The sequence below is a fragment of the Equus przewalskii genome, chromosome 4 (genome assembly GCF_037783145.1).
Source record: "Equus przewalskii isolate Varuska chromosome 4, EquPr2, whole genome shotgun sequence".
In the NCBI taxonomy this organism is placed as follows: domain Eukaryota; kingdom Metazoa; phylum Chordata; class Mammalia; order Perissodactyla; family Equidae; genus Equus; species Equus przewalskii.
The window spans coordinates 66,650,065-66,670,393 of NC_091834.1; the positions used below are offsets into that span (position 1 = coordinate 66,650,065).

Sequence of the window (20,329 nt, forward strand, 5' to 3'; positions counted from 1 at the left end):
CATTAAACTAAATTTTATGTTCAAATGGTGAAAGCAGTCATATCTGCATGGAGAAAACAAGTCCTTCGGTCCATGCTGCAACACTGTCTAGTCACTAGGAGCCCCTCCTAGCAAGATCTTTAGACATCTCTTTAATTCTCTTGCACAGAATCCAATACCAATCTAGGTTATACACGTGTCATTCAACAACTAATGATGGTAAAGTTCTAGTTAACTAATTTAGTGGTTAGAGTCACAGTATTGGGTACATGAAAAGGACTTGGCTTAACACAGCAGCCTTGAAGCTGGCAGCCACTTGGGCAATAACAATGTTCTACACCCGAGGAAATCGAGGACCACACAGGAGAAGAGGCTTGTGTAGAGCCAGTCAGTAGCGGAGCTAGAACTAGAATCCAGGTTTTCGAATTCCCAATCTAGAGAGCCCTAAGCATCCCATAAACATATTCATTTAACTATGATCCAAGCTACCATGAGGGAGGGGATAGGGGTACAACAGAGATTCCCAAACGTAGGAGGGGACAATTGAGCTGCCTAGGAATGAACTGGAGAGTTTATTAAACATACTGATTTCTGGATTCCATTGCAGGAATTTATATTTCCCAGAAGCTCCCCCAAGTGAATCTGATGCACAGCCAAATTCAGGAATCATTGGCCTGGGTTATACAAGACAGAAGAGCAAAGGAACCAGCAGATTTCTATTTAAAAAAATGCAAGTCATTCTCCTTACTCATGCCATGAAATAACAACATGAAATATGCAATTATAACGCTCAAAATAGCTTCTTCAAGGGGGAAAAAAAAAGATTCACACTTCTAAAGATGCTCAGGCCACAGCTGCAATCTGTTCTTGCGGCCAAAACCCTTGGAAAGCCAAATTAAGGGAGGCCACATTGCGCTTGTTTCCTGGGATCCAAAGCTATGTCCTGGTCCCTGGAGGCGGGGAATGGCCACACTCCAGAGAGACACGCAGGCAGCTGACACTGACCTGCAAGGAACTGACAGCTTGACTTCCTAGCCTATAGCAGCCACTGGCTCTTTTCAGGTTCTAGTGGCTGGGAGCACCTGACTAGATAGGAGGCATCTTTGGAGCAGTAATTTACTGGCCTTTCTACATCCCCACAGGAGTCCAAGTTCTGGACTGGTTAGAGTCTGCCCTGTTTCCTGTAGCAAGGGGTAGGTGGGAAAGAAGCAGCAAGCTGAGAGCTGTCTGGAGGCAGTTGGGAATATCATAAATTAGGAAGTCACAAAGCTGTGTATTCTGAAACACAAGATTGAAAATAGATCATTTTTTCCTCTTTGGGGAACATACTGTAGTGTTGATATTTTCTAATTCAAATTTAGACTCAGTAGGCCTTCTCACCAAGCTACCCCGAGGAGGAAGAGGAGGGGCAGGGATGAAAGGGAGCTCTTTTGTATAACTCATGCTCACTTATTTTAGAAGAAAAAATGATGCTGTTTGAGAGGTTTCAGGGTAAAACACAAAGTTCCTTAAAAATTGAGTGATGTTTGAGAAGTATTTTTGGAAGTGACCCTGAAGCAAACAGAAAGCTGCTCTAGTCGTGTCATAAATACTTATTAAGTGCAGACTATACATAAAGCATTGGAGTAGAGGCTGGGATGGAAGGTGAATTCACTCTGAGTCTAATCTTCGAGGAGTTTACAGTCTGTAAGGAAGACAGGACATTTCAAAAATTGAAAGCAGTGCCTGATAGCACTGCACAGTAGTTAACAGTAAACAGCACAATGGTATCCCACAACAGTTAACTGCATCTAATGTGTCTGTGACCTCAGTCTACTTGACCTCTCCCAGAGACCCAGGGCCATCATTTGTAAATGGAGATGTTGTAAGGGTTAACAGACTATTGACCTCAGGGAATTGCCTGCCATATAGAAAGTATCTAATAAACGACATAGTCTCTCTCTTTTTTTTTTTTTTTAATAATTTCTTTCTACTTATCTTTAAATCAGCAAGTGGTTTTTGATTGAAGTTCAAGTGCCCAGGGCTGGGAGACCCCACTGGCGTTTGCCTCTTAATCTACTCCAGTGACCAGAAAAATCTCTCCATCCAAAGCCCTCAGGCTAAAGATGAGAAGTTTTAAAAGGCATCCTAGAGCTTTCTGCTCTCCCAGTCACTGAGGACCACCTGGGAGGAACCCACAACTCTGGGAAGCCACAGCGTCTAAGGGAAGTGTGTCACAGACTGAAGCTGTGGGTATGCTTCTGGGTTTTTCTTGTTTGTTTGCTTTGTTTTACTCATGTATATTTTGGTTTTAAAAACCTTAGGTATTAGCATTTCATCACTATTTCAGTGCAGTTTGGCATCCTGACTTCTATTGTTTTAATTCCTTTTTTTTTGTGATCTCTTTTATTCTATTTTACCACCTATTTGGATCTTCTAATATTCTGCTTATAAATTCCCTCCAATTTCATGCTGCCCTTCCAAATTAATATTTTACTTTTACAACATACTTGGACCTTTTAGCTCATGGCCTGGTGCATCACAATCCTGCAATAAATGTTGGGGAGGATGATTATTGTCCTGGAAAAAGCATATCCTGTGGGGCCAAGCCTTGGGTATGGAACTAGGGGAAGATGGTTTTCACACTTTACATTTTAGGTGTGAGATCAGTAACTTCAATACTAGATTGATTTTACAGATAAGGAGTGAAAATGCCATCCATGCAAATGGCCTCTTCATCTACTGGGATCACGTTACTTTTATGTTTTTCTTTTTTTATGATGTTTCTACTTATAAAAGAAGCTGCATGTCCTGAAATCCATAGTTCCTCGTGTACAGAACCACTGGATTTTAGGTAAGCCACACCACAGTGCTGCGGAAGAACAGAAGGGATGGTGGAAGTAAGTTTTGTCAACATACACCCCCTGACCTGCGCTCCAGAGGCGCCGGGTGGCAGCGAGCCCCTCCCAGACCTCCATCAGTGGCAGATGCTCTGAGCCAGGCTCCTGACACTGACTCCACGATGATGCCTGGTCCAGCAGCACCCCAAGCCTTCCTCCCCACAGCTCTCCTGGAAAGTCTTTTGCTAAGTGTGCCTCCCAGCACCTTTTGCTCTCTCTAAAGTACAACATGCCAGAGCTGGATCCAGTTTAAAATCATTCTTATTTATCTATTTTGATTTCTTATTCCAATTATATTAAAATTTTTTCTGCCATAAAAACATATTTTTCATATTTTTATGAAAATATGTGTGAATGTGTGTATGTGTGCGTGCCTGTGTAGGTGTAGACAGAGAAAGAAAGAGAATGATAAAGCAAATATGCCAAAATGTGATCACAACAATAGGTGAACACTGGTGAATGAGTTCTTTGGACTTTCTTGCAAAAAATGTTTTAAAAAAAGAAATATATTTTTATTTCCATTTATTTTTCATTGCTCTTCTTTATCAGTTCTTCCTTACCAATTTTCACCTCCCTATTCTTCCAAATGAACTCTACAATCATTTTGTGAAGTTTCCATCCTAGTTCCCACTGATATTTTGAAATGAAATATGAGCCTAATTTGGGGGAATTTACAACTTTATCACAATATTGTTTTCTTATCAGGAATAAAACATTTGCTTATTTATTTATTTGAAACTTGTGTTGTATATTTTAATAAAGTCTAATAGTTTTCTTCACATAAGTCCAAGATGTTTTCCTTTAGAATATTCTGAAGCAGTTTGCATTTTTACTGCCATTTCTAAAAAAAAAATCCTTTTATCCATTTTATAATTAACTAATTACTATTGACATACGGAAACATTAAGTTTTGTTTATCTGCTATGTAGCTACTCTTCTAAATTACGTTAATTCTAAAAGCTTTTCCTTTGCTTCTTCCGGGATTTCTAGATAGTTTATTTTCTATAATTTAAAATACTTTGTTTCTGTCAATGAACTATACCTCTATATGTTTGTGTCTTCCAGATCAAGGAGAAACAATAATGGTGAGCAATAGCATCCTACAGCATCCGACTTCAGTTCCAGTTTTTAATGGGAAAGGTGTTTTGTTATCACCATTTTAAATATAATGCTGGCTTGTGGCTATAAAGTAGCTTTAAAAAAAAATGGTGCTAAGAATGCGTCCGAGTCCATCATCTTTAACAAATGATATTAAATGTTATCAAATACTATTTTAGCATCAGCCGAAATCAGCACTTGGGTCTTCACAAGGAGTTTAGTCAGGTGGGACGTGCACTGAGCCGTTTTCTATTACTAAGCGCCCCTGGCTTCCCCGGGGACAAACGAATCTTTGAGCCAAATTCAAGGTCCACAAGTAGGAAATACAAAGGCCTTTATAACATGCACTCTGCAGACAGTAACAATTCACTTTTTAAATTTTATCTTCTATTTGCCTTTCTTTTCACCACGTATTTATTTTTTAATTAGCTTTATGCTTTTCTATAAACCACCTCAACTTTTAGGAGAAACAGGACTACAAATTAAAGGAAAAAAAGTATTACTAAAGAGTAGAAGTATAACAAAGAGGAGCCGATGAAGTGCTGCAGGAGTTTCAGGAGGGTGTGAGGCCCTCGCAGAGCAGGGTTCACAGGAGGACCGGGACACTCACCCAAACCTGGTGCTTGGGAGGACCCTGGAACAGTATTTCTACAAGGCAGAAGGAGAAGACAGTGGGCATCTGTGTTCTTTCAACATGTCTGTGTCTCTCTCCATTATGAAGCTGGGCAAATCTACCAGCCTACCCGCTCAATTATAACCTAACAGACAGCGGAAACAGAGGCTGATTGCTTCCAGCTACATATCTTCTCAGAAATAATGTAAAAAGGAGCAAGTCCTAAAAAAGCCTAGGATAAACATAAATTATTTTCATCCATTTATAATTGAGATGTGCTTGATTTGGTCTTTTAAACTGCCAAGTTTAATTTCGCTCACCAATCACTTCCTATGGAGATAACCATTACACGGTGATTTTAGAAGTAGCTACAAGTACCGCCTTCTGAAACACCAACAAACCATCACAGAACTGCAAATTCTTAAGACAGCCAGTTGTGCACAGGAAGAGTTGGCTTTGCTAAGAGATGGGCTACATCTCTGTTCCTCTAAATGTGCAGATTCAAGTCATTGTTATTTCTTTTACGAATACTGCTAACAAAACACTTTAATCTACGTTTCCTCATCTGATTCTCAGATAAGAATGATGATGATGATCATCAACATTTTCCCATGTTACAAATGGGAGACTAAGGAGCGAGATGGCTAACCATCCTGATGAAGCCCTGACATCAGCTACGTCTATTACCCAGGGCTTCTGGTTCTGAATGCAAGAATCTTACATTAAATCCTCTATCTTGCGATAATACTATTATAAATTCTGTTACCAGCTTTACAATTATTTTAAACAACCACTCCCAAATGACTTTCATATGTTCTCCTCTGACATTTTCAATTTGGACCAGAAGTGGATGTAACTTTCTAGAGCCAGGCTCAGGCCTAGAACATTTATCTTATTTTGTTTGTTTTTACGTCAAACTTAAGGTTGAAGTAGAAAAGGAAAGTAGAAGTAGACTATGAACATGCAAGACAAGTCAAGATCTGAGAGGCTTCCACTTTCCATGGAGCATGGGTAAAAGCTAGTATTAGGTGAAAAAAAGGTCCTTAAGAGGTTTAATTGCTAAAAGCTAATTTTCTTGAGTTTTCTTAGCCAGAGTGTTCTAAGAATGAAAGTGATGGATGGTACTTCTCAAAGTACGAAAATACCAGTGTCCCGGAGTTAAGTGTCTATTCTAATTGCCACTGTACCCCAAAGAGTCCTTCAGACAGCTCATCTGTGTTATTTTTACTTGCTAAAGCAGAGGTGTCTGGGTGATGAATTATACAAAGTGCTCCACTCAGCATCAGTGGTGTGTTATAATAAATATTGCCACTGAAAGACAAAGTAAGGAAAGGCTGAACATTTTCATAGTGTGTGACATAGATTTTGTTCTCGCTTTTTAAACAGAAGTAGTTATTAAATTTTAATCTAATTATATATGGTCAAACAGGTACAGATAGTAAAACTGTTTCAGAGAAATATGAAGCCTTCAATCACAAATGTACATCCATTCTGACCTTCAAAATACACCTGAGAATAACCCACACACAAAACATAATTGAGGAAGTGGAAATATCCATTTGCCAAAAGGAAAAGTAAGGTAGTGGAGCCCTGGCATGTTAGTGATGAAAAATGAAATACATAATAATCAAACCTCAATTTCCATTTTTCTTCAACCTTTGATATTGCTACATTAAAAAAAAAATGCCAGCACATTTCCCCAATTCCCAGCAAAGGCAAAATGACAGAGGGCTGTAATCTGACTTCAACTTGTTATAGTTTTCTGCAGCAGTAAGGAGAATGCAGAAAGACTTTTTAAAATAAAGGGACAGAATTAAGGTTTCAAGTAGCTATTGTCCCTATCTTAGCTGAATCCAGTTTTCTTTAGCTATCTACCATCCTGTGGCCATATACCCAGGGAAAGCTGGTTTCACTTCCAGTCTAGGGAGTGGCTAATGACTGGGTTGGCCTCCAGAAGGTTCCACTACCCTTAACAATGACTGGGGTTAGGCATAGGTACAGGCCACAGTGTTAGCCAATGAGATATGAGAGAAGGTTTGCTGAAGGGCTTTTGGAAACATTTCCACATGCCTGAAAGAGACTCACTGGAAGAGACAGCCTCTTGTACCTCTGGACCATGTGATGGTAGCTACCACATTGCTACCAGCCTGAGGACAAATATGGTACACCAAAGATGGCAGAACCAAAAGATGGAAAGAACCCGGGTCCTTGATGACTTCACTGAACAGTTATGAACTAGTACAACCCTAGGACCTACTCAACTCTGAAATTATGACATTCAATAAATGTTCTTACAGTGGCCATTTTGAGTTGGGATTTCCAATACTTGCAGCTAAAAGCCTCCCAACTGATGCACTATCTGGGCCAGAGTGAGGTAAGCTTGTCCTCGGTCTTGGCCCTGTACATTATCATGCTCACAAGCTCTTGTCACTCTCAGAAAACATCATCCAATTCTAGGATCTTATGCCCAGGACTGGGACATTTCTTCTTCTTATTAAAAATCCGTCCTTTGGTTCCCACTGGCTGTAAGGTGAATTCCAAACTCTTCTGCATGACAGATCCTTATGATCCGACTCTTGCATCTTCTGCTGGCATCTCCTCATTTGCTTGCTCCCACAGGCCCACTGCTTTAGCCACGTAGAACTAGACTTCTCTGAACCTTCAGATCTTTCCACCTACATCTCACTGCCTGGAATTTTCAACAGCTGCTGCCCATCATACACACACTGTGCCTGCCTGGTTATTCTTCTCATCTTTGTGTTTGTACACACTCAAGTATCTCCTCTTCTGTGTCACATCTTCCAAGACACTCCTTTCTTAGCCTGTTTGACTCCCTATGAACAGAAGAACTGACCACTGCTTCCATCTGACATTAATACAACTTAAACGTAATGTTATAAACGGCAAAACATTTTATAATCACTTGTTTATGTGAAGGACTGTCCAGGCTTGAGCTGCTTGAGGAAAGAGTATGCGTTCTAAGTGTGTCATCAGGGATTAGATCCTGACTCATAGAGAAGGAGCCCTATAGTTATTGAATGAATGAAAGGACAAATGAATGAATGAGAGTCCAGAAGAAATATTCTAGCTTACCTGACCTTGGAATATAACAAGGTAAGGTGCTACATATCCAAAATATAAGTAATTAACCTATTTGTATGAAAAAAATCAAGTTTTTTTTTAGGGGCTGGCCCAGTGGTGCAGCAACTAAGTTCACATGTTCTACTTTGGTGGCCCAAGGTTCACCGGTTTGGATCCCAGGTGTGGACCTACACATCGCTTATCAAGCCATACTGTTGCAGGCATCCCACATATAAAGTACAGGAAGATGGACACAGATGTTATCTCAGGGCCAGTCTTCCTCAGCAAAAAGAGGAGGATTGGTGGAAGATGTTAGCTCAGGGATAATCTTCCTCAAAAAAAAGAAAAAAAAATCAAGTTTTTTTAGCCCCTGTTAGAAGTTGAGTATCTTCATAAGGATTTCACACCTGTAATGAGGATCTATGGATTTGTCTGTGCTGTGTCTCTCTTCTGTAAGGGCACCACCTCCTGCTTTCCTCCACCCTCACCAACCCTGTGCACACAAAAATATCTTTTCTTTTGAAAACTTGATCCCTCTACTTCAATCTTGTTCTTCTAACTGGGGTGTCAACTATACAAGCCAGGCCAGGGGGATGTGTGACCACACCAGGTCCATATGCATTCTTCGGGATTTTTAAAATTGAAACTAAAAGAAAACAATAAAAAGAATAGTTTTAGTCAGAATGTAGAGCGTGAAGAAACAAGGGACATTGTTCCAGGTCCTGGTTCCAGCTGTCACTTAACCCAGAGTTCTCTCCGTCCTTCGCTTAACCTGCACTTTGCTTAGGAAAGTGAGATTCTATCAATTGCAAAAAAATATCCATTTTCCAACTAAAGCAACATCCATTTCCTCATTTACTCCTCCCAATAACTACGTGTGGCAGATATGATCTTTATTTTATAGATGAGAAACCAGAAGCTCAGAATAGAAAAGAAGCAGATCCAAGGAGTCCAATTAGTAGCCGCGTTGTGATTCAAAGAAGGGTCATTCAGATGCCAAAATGCAACCACTCGACTTTCCTGCCTCTTTCTACACTGTTCTTTGAGCATCCTTAACACCAGTTTGAGCTCAGTGACCCTAGACAATATGCAGTAAGTGCAAGTCTTCTTTGAATGAATAAACATAGATGCTATTGATCTTGATTAACTCCTGGGGTTCTTATAGACTTCAATTAAATAACCTTGATAAAGTGCTCTCAGAATATAAATAGGAATTGTTTTTTAGACCACACTATTAAAACATTTGCCTCTTGCAATGTCAATCATTGGGAAGCAGAAAACAGCATTATTTTTTTAAAGTAATCTAAAGGAAAGCTGTGCATAAATATGTGGTATACGTCATTTAATTGAACATTAATGTTTGCTTTAGATATTAAAATATAATTTGTATTTCAGAAGTGAGTTTCCTCAAAAGACAAAGCATTTCTAAAAAATTGCATCTTTCTTTTTTTTTTTTTTTTAAAGATTTTATTATTTCCTTTTTCTCCCCAAAACCCCCCGGTACATAGTTGTATATTCTTCGTTGTGGGTCCTTCTAGTTGTGGCATGTGGGACGCTGCCTCAGCGTGGTCTGATGAGCAGTGCCATGTCCGCGCCCAGGATTCGAACCAATGAAACACTGGGCTGCCTGCAGCGGAGCATGCGAACTTAACCACTCGGCCACGGGGCCAGCCCCAAAAATTGCATCTTCCTACTTTGGAAAATCTACAGTTAGATTTTTAATTGAGTACTTCTTTGGTCTCAGTACTTGCTTATAGAGCTAATGTGACCCATGATCTTCCAGGTCAATTACTAACACAAATCTGAGATGAACCGTGGACTCAGGAATGGAGAAAAGCAGACACATACAAACCAAAGGAAGATGGATTTTTATGTGAAACTAATTTTCTTCAGAAGAAAAATAGACATCTCCTTCAACATAAGGGTGCACTCAGATTTGTTTTTCGTATTGTAACTTACTTAATATGGCAACGGGCAAAAGGCAATCCATTAAAAAGCAATTTTCCTCTTACCACAGGGTGTTTCATCATTTGATGTCTAGCATTCAATCAGAATGTAGCAGTCCTTTAATATTTTATGAGCAGAAAACAACTCACTTAGGCATGAAGTCTTCAGAAATGTGGGACTCTTTTGTAAGCCTTGCAAAATGTCCAGAATGGCTTTTGCAGTGGAAGATGAGCAACATGTCAACCTGAAAACTCAATCTATCAAAACATTGGAAAAATTATGCTTTAGAACAGATCATGGGCATTTAAAAATATATGCAATGACTTATAACTAATAGGAAAAAGTGTCAGTCCCAATTCGTTCTTATACTTTCTCAAGTAGAAGCTTCTAGGGGGTCAAGGACCACATCTGTACCTGCAGTGCCCATCATAGTCTCCGGAACATTGTAAGTAATCAATATATTTTTATTAAACAAATGAATAAATGCATTTGTCATCTTAGGTGAAGGGAACCTGCCAAGAGTATGTCAGGCCCCAGCTGCTCACTGAGACAAGGCCTGACTAGGTGCCAAGTGAGTTGTGGCAGAATGCTGGAAGCCTTCTCTGCAGCAGAAGGTGACATATGGAATAATATACAGCACAAGAACAGCATCTGGGGCACCCCCAGGGATCCCCATTGTATTTGCCTTCATCCCCACTCTGTTATCGCAGTCCATAGGAATGGAGTTCTGTCCTGGCTCCTAGCTTGGTTACCAAGTTCTCAAAAGTCCAAGAGGGCTGTTCTGCACCAGCCAAAGGTCAGCCCCTATTCTGTACCTGCCCTTCTCCCTCGAAGCACAGAGCTGACATTCACCTGAGCAGCACTGTCTGCTCAGACTCCTGCCACCACGGTTCCCCTCTGCCCACCAGATGGGACCCCACTGACACAGATGAGACTCCAAGTCAGATGCACACTGACTTTACTTGCGCATGGCCTGGAATTTGGCCATCTGTTCCAAGTTAGTCTTCTCAGCTTGGATATTATCTGTTCCCGGGACACTCTTCTCCCTCCCACCACTGCAATTTCAGCCACTGAGGTTACCTGCAATCAAGCCAAAATGAACACAACTACTCAAATCAGCACCCAAAATACCACCAATCTATTTCTGGGGAAAATGTGGGCATGTAAGAGCATAGTGAAGTTTGTGAGTATACTACCCAAAGACATGAAAGTCACAAGTTGCAGAGACAGAATCAGCTTCCCTTTATTCTCAACATTCTCCTTCTACTCTGCCATATTTCTTTTTTATGTTAACTTGTAGCATGATAGACACATGTCCACTGGGCAAAGGAAAAGAGCAGAAAGCTGGGTGTGGCAGTCAAGGCACAAAAGAGTGTACCTTCTGCTGCCATCCAGATGACAGCTGATAGCCAAAGAAGGCCACTGGGGAAGATGAAAATGGACGAGGGGCAGGAAAAAGGCCATGTGGGGCAATAACCTGGACAAAAAGTACCAGCCAAGTAGAGCATGACTGTTCTCCAGGTTCTGAAAAATCTTAGATGGTCTTGCAATGCTTTTTAGCAAGTGACTTTCCACAGTTTCCTCATAAAGTTGAAATAAACAGAAAACAGTCACAGTTAGCAGCCTGAGGAATTTAGTAGGATTTGTTTGATTTAGGACTTTAATCCTTCAGTTGAATAAGCGGTAAGCTATACAGCAGACATAAATCTCAACAAGTTAGTCTAATGAGGAGTAGGAAGGAAAACTCACGTCAAGGACCCAGGTAAACTGATCAATGAATGTGAGTAGATAACAGAGAAATCTCTCAGGTCAGGATGCAACTCTACTAATGCAACAATGCCCTTTTGTAATAAATTCATAAGTAATGAACTTTCGTGGCAGTTCCACGTCAACTTCAGCTTCTGTCCCCTACCCACCCACACTGGAGGATGACAACATCTGCTGTGCTTAGTCAGATAGGCTCAAAGTCTTAGTTTTTTCCTTACTAAGTTCTAAATTTTCTAATTTACCTTAGCAGTACCTGCAGTCAGTTCTACACCGTAAATAAAACATATCCCCCTTTCCAATTTAATCATTGGATCTGTTCCCATTAGTCGTTTCAGACCATTATTTTAAGCTCCAAAGCAAGTGACTGAATATTTATGCTTTCAGAATAATACCAAACACCTAACATTTCTCTGGTATAAACAGTCTTCTCTGGGGCCCATGTTATTAAGCCTACAAGGAAAGATTTATATGTGTGTCAGCTCCCTAGATGCTGGAAGGAATGGAAGGCAGCCGCTTTACGGAGGCTCATTGTTGACAATGATTGTGGACCAGCTTAAATCAGACTCACCTTAACAGGTTAAAGCTAAAGTATGCCAATGAGCAAAAAGTAAGAGAAGTATCATGCCCTCTTTTTCTGGGTGTCCTTTCTTCAATTTTGTAATTTAAGTAAGAAAAAGAGCAATAAGCATATCTCTGACCACATTTTTCATGATCAACTACCCATTTTCTTCAATAATTCCTTCTTTCTGAGAAAAAGCATTCTAAACAAGTGAAATACTCGGAGCAAGAGGGTTTCATTAAGGTAGTCAACTTTTCTTTATAGAGAAAAATTGTTTCAAAAGAAAGAAAAGAAAACGATCTACTGGTAGGTTAAAAACTGTAATTTTAAAAAAGAAAACCACAGATCATTTTTCCTAGAGTATTAAATGCAATGCTGTTTTAATATATACTCATTTTTATAATATGTGAAAATCAGTCACAATACCTGCAAATTTTCCCCTTCTTGTAGATTTTAATAATGTTTATTTCCAGAGCAGACATGCAGAAATACATACACTGGAAACCTGAGCCAGAGTGTTCGGTGAACGGTGACACCCATGCATAGCTGTTGGCACCTTGGGAATTCTTTGTGCAGGGCAGGGCACAACCCTGGAAGCTAGGTCTCTGCCAAGCTTCATGCCCATGTGGGAAACCAGTGTACTTACGCAGCTCGCCCACTTTCAAGATCTCACACAGCATCTTGGTCAGCTCTATACTACTGCGGCCAAAGGGACATTCATGCTTGTCTTCTCGGCTACTGTTCTCAAGCACAATCTGCAAGTGGGAAAGGGAACAGGTCAGAAAGGGAAGTTGGTTTGCAGAAAATGTCAAGAATGTCAGCCCCACAGTAATAAGGAACTAGATCTGCTCCAGATCACCAAGCTAAGGCTCTTGTTGCCAGAACAAAATTGTACTGTAAGTATATTTTCAGTATACAGGACCTAAAACTCTCATGTTTCCCAAATCTCCTAAAACCTTTTTTGAATCTGTAAGAGGACATTTTGCTTGTTGGTTTCCACTTACACAGAGGTATCTATGGAGCTTTTTTCAAAACAGTACGATAAAGATGTTTTACTTGAGTGAGAAAACCATTTTCTTTTCCTCTCAGTCACATCTTCCCTTTCCTGGGAGTAGCAACTCTTCTTCTGTGACTTGAACTCCTACATTTTCATCACATATTTCCCACATAAGTTTCCAGGTTCGTACAGGATCTCACCCCTGGCATTAGTTGACTGGACCATGCCTAAGGGACATGTGACCCAACCAGAGTCCTCCCCTGAGACTTATCATACAAAAAGGGGAAAACTGGCCCAACTATGCCGACAGCACCCGAGGGGTGTGAGCTCAGGAGCTACCTGCACTGGAGCCTACAATATAAAAATAAAAAAAGAAAGAAAAGCAAGCCAGAATGCAAAGGAAAACGGGGAGGAGAGGCAGGGGGAGCTCTGAGACCATTTGAGCGGCTGGTCCCACTCGTTCCTGTAGCAGAGCTACTTTCCTATCCTAACAGTTTGCTTGCCCAACTTTTCCTCTGAAAACCCCTTGGTCGGTCTAATAAATTCTTCTCCTTCCTTAAGCTTGCTTGAGATGTTCCTACCACAACTAAGGGTGCATTCTACACATGGATTAAACAAAAGTAAAACAAAACAATAAAACTCTACCTTAAAGTTACTAAACTTCAGATTTGTATGTCAACAAAAGGAAGGATAGCTGAAGAGGCTGCTTGTCTCACAAAAGAACTAGTTTATCCGCCTCTAAAGCTGCCTCCGACTCCCCAGTGGACTTGCCTGCTGCCTCCTCAAGAGGTACACCGCCCTGAGTCGGTGTCTCCCATCAGCACCGACTCATGTTGTGTTCCCCCCTCAACTTTGAACTCTTCAGTGGCAGGAATGGCGTTTTATTCAGTTGATCAACAATAATAATTGAGTACCTATTATCTACCAGGAAGGTGCCTCAGCCCCATAAAGTGAAGAAAAAGACAGATCAGGGCTCTGACCTCACAGAGCATTCATTCTAATTGAGGGAGATAAACAAAACAAAAGAGGTGGTTGCAGTTTATCAATCACAAGAGCTCTGAAAAAAAATTCACTGGTTGAGGTGGTAAAGAGTACTGGGGAAGGCCAGGGGAGGAGAGTGTATATAGCCAGGTGACTATTGGGAATCAAAGGATGAGAAAGAGCTTGCCCATCAAGGTCTGGGAGCAGGAAGATTCCAGGTAAAGGCATCAAGGACAGAGCCCGTGAGTTGAGTAGGATGTGTTTTGGGCAGACCAGCACACCACCTGGTCTACAAGGTGGGGTCTGGAGTTGTGCAGGGCAGCAGTTTGGGTTCCAGGAGACTGAGAAGGGTAAAGCAAGCAGGGGAGCATAGAGGTGGGCCAGAGCCACCGCCCCAGGGTTGTACGGGGTGTCATTCTAAGACCCTGAGAATGCTAACCATGAGGTTTGGGCAGGCCAGTGACATGACCTGAGTTATTTTTAAAAGACCTATGAGTGTGGAGAATGGATAGTAGGGAGTAAGAGAAAAAAGCACAGTCCTGGAGGGCCTGGGCAGGGTCCCTGGCAGACATGAGGACGGCTCAGACTGGGCCTGTGCAGTGCACTCAGCAGGCAGTAACAGATCAAAAGAGGTCAAAAAAGGCAAGGAGAGGCAGACAAGGAATGAAGAAGACAAAGAGGGGAAGGCTTTTAGGAAAGAGAAGTAAAAGGATGACTATTTGGAAGGAGGGAAGAAAAAAGAAGGAGAGAAGAAAAAGGGGAAGAAGGAAAAGTAAACGAAAGTGCTGTTTGATTGATGCAGACTGGGTTCCAAATAGTGAAGCAACGTGAGGGAGCTTCATATAGGGCGAACCGTTTACAGCCAAAGGAGGAGTATTTTAATAAAATCGTGCTCCAATTATTTTCTGCACAAACACCATAACAATAACACACATGTATATACATATTCTTATACCCACTGATAGGACCCCAGTAACAAATCAACTGCTTCCTTCTGAGGATGTTCCTCCAGCACTTCATTTACACCTAACTGTAACCACAAGGTAAACAGTTTGCATATTCAATCTCCTCTGCCACTTGAGGCATCATAGGCAGTTTTCGGAGCCTTCATCATTATCACTCTATCACCATCATGATTGCCCAGGAAGTAAATGAACCAGCTCACTTTGTGAGACTTTTCAACCATTTGCAACATGTGCTCACATAAATAATGATGCACTGAATATCATCATGAACATAGTAGCCTTTACCGGTCTTGGAATTTATGATAAAAATTATTCTTTACAGTCTCTTTGGTGAACACACGTTCTGAGTTGGTTGTTTTTTTCTCTGAGAAAGCTGAATGGAAACTCCAACTAAATCCCTTCTCCTACCAAGTGGGGAAGGCCCACTGCTGGAGTCTTTGAAAGGCTCCTTCCCTCTTAGCGGTCTCTTCTGGACAATCTGCCTGAGCCCAGGAGTCTCATTAGACGGAGCCTGAATCACTCTCTTCCTTTTAGGAGAATCCTTTCTGGTTCTAAACAGGAGTTCCAGTTCAAGAAAGCAGGAGGGGGGATAGCTAAATTCCCATCAATCAATGAATCTTTATTTCTCGTAAAAATTTTGTACCTGAGAGAGCCATATCAAGGAGCGAATCTGAATCTCCTGATGATGGGGAAATGAAAGGAAAAAACAGACGAAGGAGACAGAACATAAAGAAAAGACAGGAGACAGGTAGTTTTCAGCCAGTTCCCAGGTCCCAGTGAGGACATTCCCCTGCGTTTCATATTAACATTCTATTAACATTTCATGAGCACATCAATATTTAATGAGGACGTGATCTGCATACACTGTAGGTAGAATTACTGCAGCCAATAAATGTTCTGGAAACATTTCCAAGGAACAGTTTATTAGCAGGCACTAAATTAAGGAGTAATTTAAGTAATCAATATGTAAATCAGCTCGGAGAAGCCCTTCTCTTTATTCTTGAACGTACCATTCATCTTATTACATTTACCCACCTAAAGAAAAATAAACCCTCCTTCTTGACTGATTTCTTTAGACAAGGCAGACACAAACCTTTAAAGTTATCTGTGTGGGTTTTAAAGTCAACATTCTTACAGAAATATTTAGAAAAGACCATGATTACGAACGTTAGTAACAAGATATTACTATAGTGAGAGATAATTCTTAAACTTGACAGTAGTTTTTTTTTGTAATTTAACACACTGATATATCTATATTCAGTTTCAACATTCTGATATTAACCATGTTCGCCTGAGACATTTTGAAAAGTTCCATTTGGAAATATCAAGTCATATTTTTCATCGTTGTTTTTTCCTCACTCTTCTGTTTTAAGAGTAAACCTACTGGAATAGAAGCCACAATGGATAAAGGACTAAGACCTGCTATTATCACTCATCTTAGAACACTTTATACACCAAAAGAAGATGTAACTGCCTGAATGTTTTAAAGAACACTGGACATTTGCGCAATATTAAGTATAAAACATTTTATGAAATACTTTAAGTTTACAGAGTATATTTACAGATGTTCTATCAACTGATCCTGACAAGTCCATAAGATTGATGAGGCAGGTGTTATTATTATTATTCTCTTAAGAATGTTGAAACAAGAGGAAGATACAACTTGCTTAGATCACAGAGTTAGCCTAGGTTAATCCTGGAATTCCATGTTTAAGGTCTTCAATTTCCAACTCTCTTCCTGCCTCGTTAGAGTTTACAAATTGCCTTCCCATACATATTCCCATGAAACAATGAATTTCATATCTAAAGAGGCTAGGGAGACTTGATCAATTTCCTCCATCTCACTGAGGTAGGTCTATAAATCCCAGCCCCTCCTAGACAAAGGTATAAGGTTTTCTCTTGTCTCATTTATCCCTGAAGATGAGTGACAATTGCTCAGAGTCACCAAAGCTGCTGTGGAATATCCTCACGGGCTTTATTTCCATAAATTTTGAGTCCCCTCTTAACGTTCTACGTTTCTTCTCCTTCTTCTCCAGTCGTGTAGATCAAGAACCTGTTTGGCTTGGATGTGACCATTAAGTGCTAAGTACACAGCCAGCCACAGTGTGGTACCCACCCGTTTTTCTGGCTCCTGGGACCATCTTGCTGTCTTAGCCTCAGCATCATATTGCTGACTTATATTCAGCTGGTTGTCCCTGACACACTTTCTTCCACTTTCTGTTGAGCTCTCCTCACCTGGGCTGAGTCCAATCCCTTCTGCTTTCCCTGTAGCCAGTCCTGGAGTGAGCCTTGCAGGCTTCATCCATTACCTCTTATCTACGGAGGCTTCTTTTTCATGCTGCTTCAACTCTAACTAAGGGTCAGATGAAGCATAGTGGTCTCCTCACAGGCCACCAAGGACCGTTTGTGAACTTGTACTGTGTTCTTTCCAAAGAGAAGGGGCTGTGAATCTTGCCGCAATTCTGACACAAGGTTGCTATGGGAAGCACTGATAATATAGAGAACCTGAGCAAAACTAGTGTAAGCTTGCACAAGGCATTCCATCTCTTTGTGAGATGTACAGAAGTTCCATAAAACTCACTTCATAGCACTATTGGGCATATTAAATAACAAAACAAAGTCCTAAAACAGACTTGACAGAGTTAGTGTTCATCATCTCTTTATTGCCCTCCCTCTTCCTATTCCGTGCAGCCCTTGACCAACATATCATACAGCACTTTTACCACCAACTAAAGCAAATTCATGATGGCAGTGAGACTGGCTCTCTGATCACTGGCTTCTGGGGGTGTTAAAGGAAGCCAGAGACTCTCCCATCATTTTAGCATAAAAAGGTATAAATAAAGCAGTGTCGTCACCTACTTACACCAGATATGGAAGACAGGAAGTCCCATGTGCTCGTGTTCAAGCAGGAATCTTCCACAGGAATACAGGGTGGTATGAGGGCAGAGAATGAGCAAAGAACCCAAAGAACAAGTCACGGCCTGATGGTTTTGGCAACAAAGTCCCAGTGTTAAATAGTTACGGCTACCATAGGACACCTGTCTTCAGTCTCCTCAACCTTAGAAGCTCTGTTAAAACCCGTCTCCTGACTCACCTAAGGAAAAGCCAATCTTCTCCCATGTTAAACCAGCAAATAAACAAACAAAAAGCCTTATTTGTATCAGTGAGGTCCTGCCCGACACAGGAGTAATTTTACATTAGTAACAGAATCACGGAACAACCCAGAATGAAGTGTTAGCCCTTAGATCACATCGCCAACACCCAGACCTCTTCTGAGGTCAAAGTGTAAGCCCAGCTTGAGATCCTCTCACCGAGACTTGGGGGCCACTTCTCCTACATTCCCCCTTGGTACCAATGCTAATGGTGATTGGTCCCAGAAAGCCAAAGAGAAGAACTAGAAAGAACACTCAGCTGTCTCAAGGGGGCTGCACAAACTTAATTGTGATCATGAATTTTGAGCAAGTCCGTAAAACCAAACAAACATGCCAAAAGCCTAATATGATGATTTTAAATGGGCAGAGAACAAAGAACCTCATAATTATAGAAAGTATGCCAACCAGGAAAACAAACGAGAACGCATTAGAATCCCAGGGTGCTAGTCTACCTGATCCACCGCCCCATTTTATAGATAAGGGACGTGAATCTCCAAAGTAATGAACCTAAAAGAGACAGCTTTAAAGGGTCAGACAAGAGGGCAGAGAAAGATAAATTGCAGCTTATATTTACTGAGAGCACTTATTTCCCAGGTCATGTTCTAAGTGCTTGCACTGATTGCCTCATTTAAAGCATATGTACTGCCACGTGACAGAAATACTAAACCATCCCACTTTACAGATGGAGAGACGGAGACAAAGAGCTGTTGTATAATTTGCCCAAGGTCACATAGCACAGAAATAAATAGAGCCAGCACAGGAACTTCGATGGCCTGACCCCGGAGCACACATTCTTGGTTACTGATGCCTACTGACACACATTATACCTATTCCTACTGAGAAAGGAGAGGATGAAATAATAAAGCTTTGATCAGCAAAGTCATTAACATGGTAACAAATGAATAGACAGTGTTGGGGGCTCAGGACAAAAATGATTTTCCTGGATCTACTTCTAACAGATTTGGTGACTTTATGCACGTTCCTTAACCTTAGTTTTCTCCCATAAAAATGGGGACAGGAATATCTACCCACAAAGGATTGTAAAGATGAAATGGAAAAAAAAATGGAAGATCTCTTAGTGCCTGAGACATCTCAAATCCTCAATGATGGAGATAATTGATCTTTTATTGCTACAATAATTACATGAACTCTTGTTCCAGGGTGCTAGCATTTGCTTTACCGAAATATCCTTATAAATCTATAGCAAAGCTGTTGAAAAAAGGCACACAACAGAAAGCAAAACACAACTGCTTTAGACATTATGACACTTGCTCTATGGCAAAATAAACACTCAGGTGAAATAAATAGCGTTTCTGATTTAGGATTCCTGAGGTTCTTTCAGCATCTCTCGAGAACAGTGGTTCTCAAACTTGAGTGAGCATCAGAATCATCTGGAGGGCTTGTTAACATAGGCAGTTGGACTGCTCCCCCAGAGTTTGATTCAGCAGGTCTAGGGTGGAACTTAAGAAAATATGCAAGCAAGTAAAACAAAACCGAAATTCTTCTGTGGCACTGAGGGGACTGAGGGAGGGTTAGAAAGACATTTCAGAGAACACTTAAAAATTCTTTTTAGCAGCATGCTCTTAGAAAAAAAGAAAAAAGCACCACCTGTGCACCTTCCCTTATCTTTAATTGGCCATTTAGAGAAAGGCAGCTGTCCATGGTATGTTTGGGGCTGAAGAGCCAGGCCTCAGGGCCTTTGGACAGGGTCAATGTCACAAGCAGCTGAGATGGAACAACCCAGTTAAGAGTGTGAACAGGGAAAAGAACCCCCAGAGCAGAGTGTGCAAAAACTTAAAGAGTTGTTTCCAAGGGCAAAATAACAATGCATCCCAGGAAAAGGAGAAAAAGAATGTATAAGGGGTCAGACTGGTAAAAAATCAAGTAGAAAGTGCACACAGAGAACCGAGATAAATAACAATCTGGACAAATGAGAAGAATGGTATAAAATCCAGCTAATGAGGTGAAATCTTTCAGAATAAAATTAGGCAATTGCACATACAGAGGCATAATAAAGGCTATAAATATAAAATGGCAAGGAATTGACTGGGTAATGGTGTAGTAATTAAAGCCTGGAGGTTCATAATAGACCTTGAATTGAACATTAATCAACCAAAAAGAAATGCCGCCTGTACTTTGATATAGTGCAAGAAAAGCAGGATGTATGAAGCACCAAGCAATCACACAACACTCTGCTCAAAGCCCTCCCTTTGAGTGTGAAGTTGAGTACCACAAGGAGGAGCAAGGATGCAATAACAGCAGGGATGGCTTGTGTTTGTGCCTGCACAGTGACCTCAGTGTCACCAAGGGA

The 20,329-nt window shown here is 40.9% G+C and overlaps 1 protein-coding gene across 23 annotated transcripts in view; it reads right to left on the reverse strand.

The window, feature by feature from the left end:
- ELMO1 (engulfment and cell motility 1) overlaps positions 1-20,329 on the reverse strand; it is a 523,658-nt gene that overhangs the window by 222,957 nt on the left and 280,372 nt on the right. For all 23 annotated transcript variants that reach the window (XM_008536086.2, XM_070616266.1, XM_070616275.1 and 20 more), the window contains one exon: positions 12,570-12,678. In XM_008536086.2, coding sequence (XP_008534308.1) covers positions 12,570-12,678 — 109 coding nt within the window. The remainder of the gene's footprint in view (positions 1-12,569; positions 12,679-20,329) is intronic.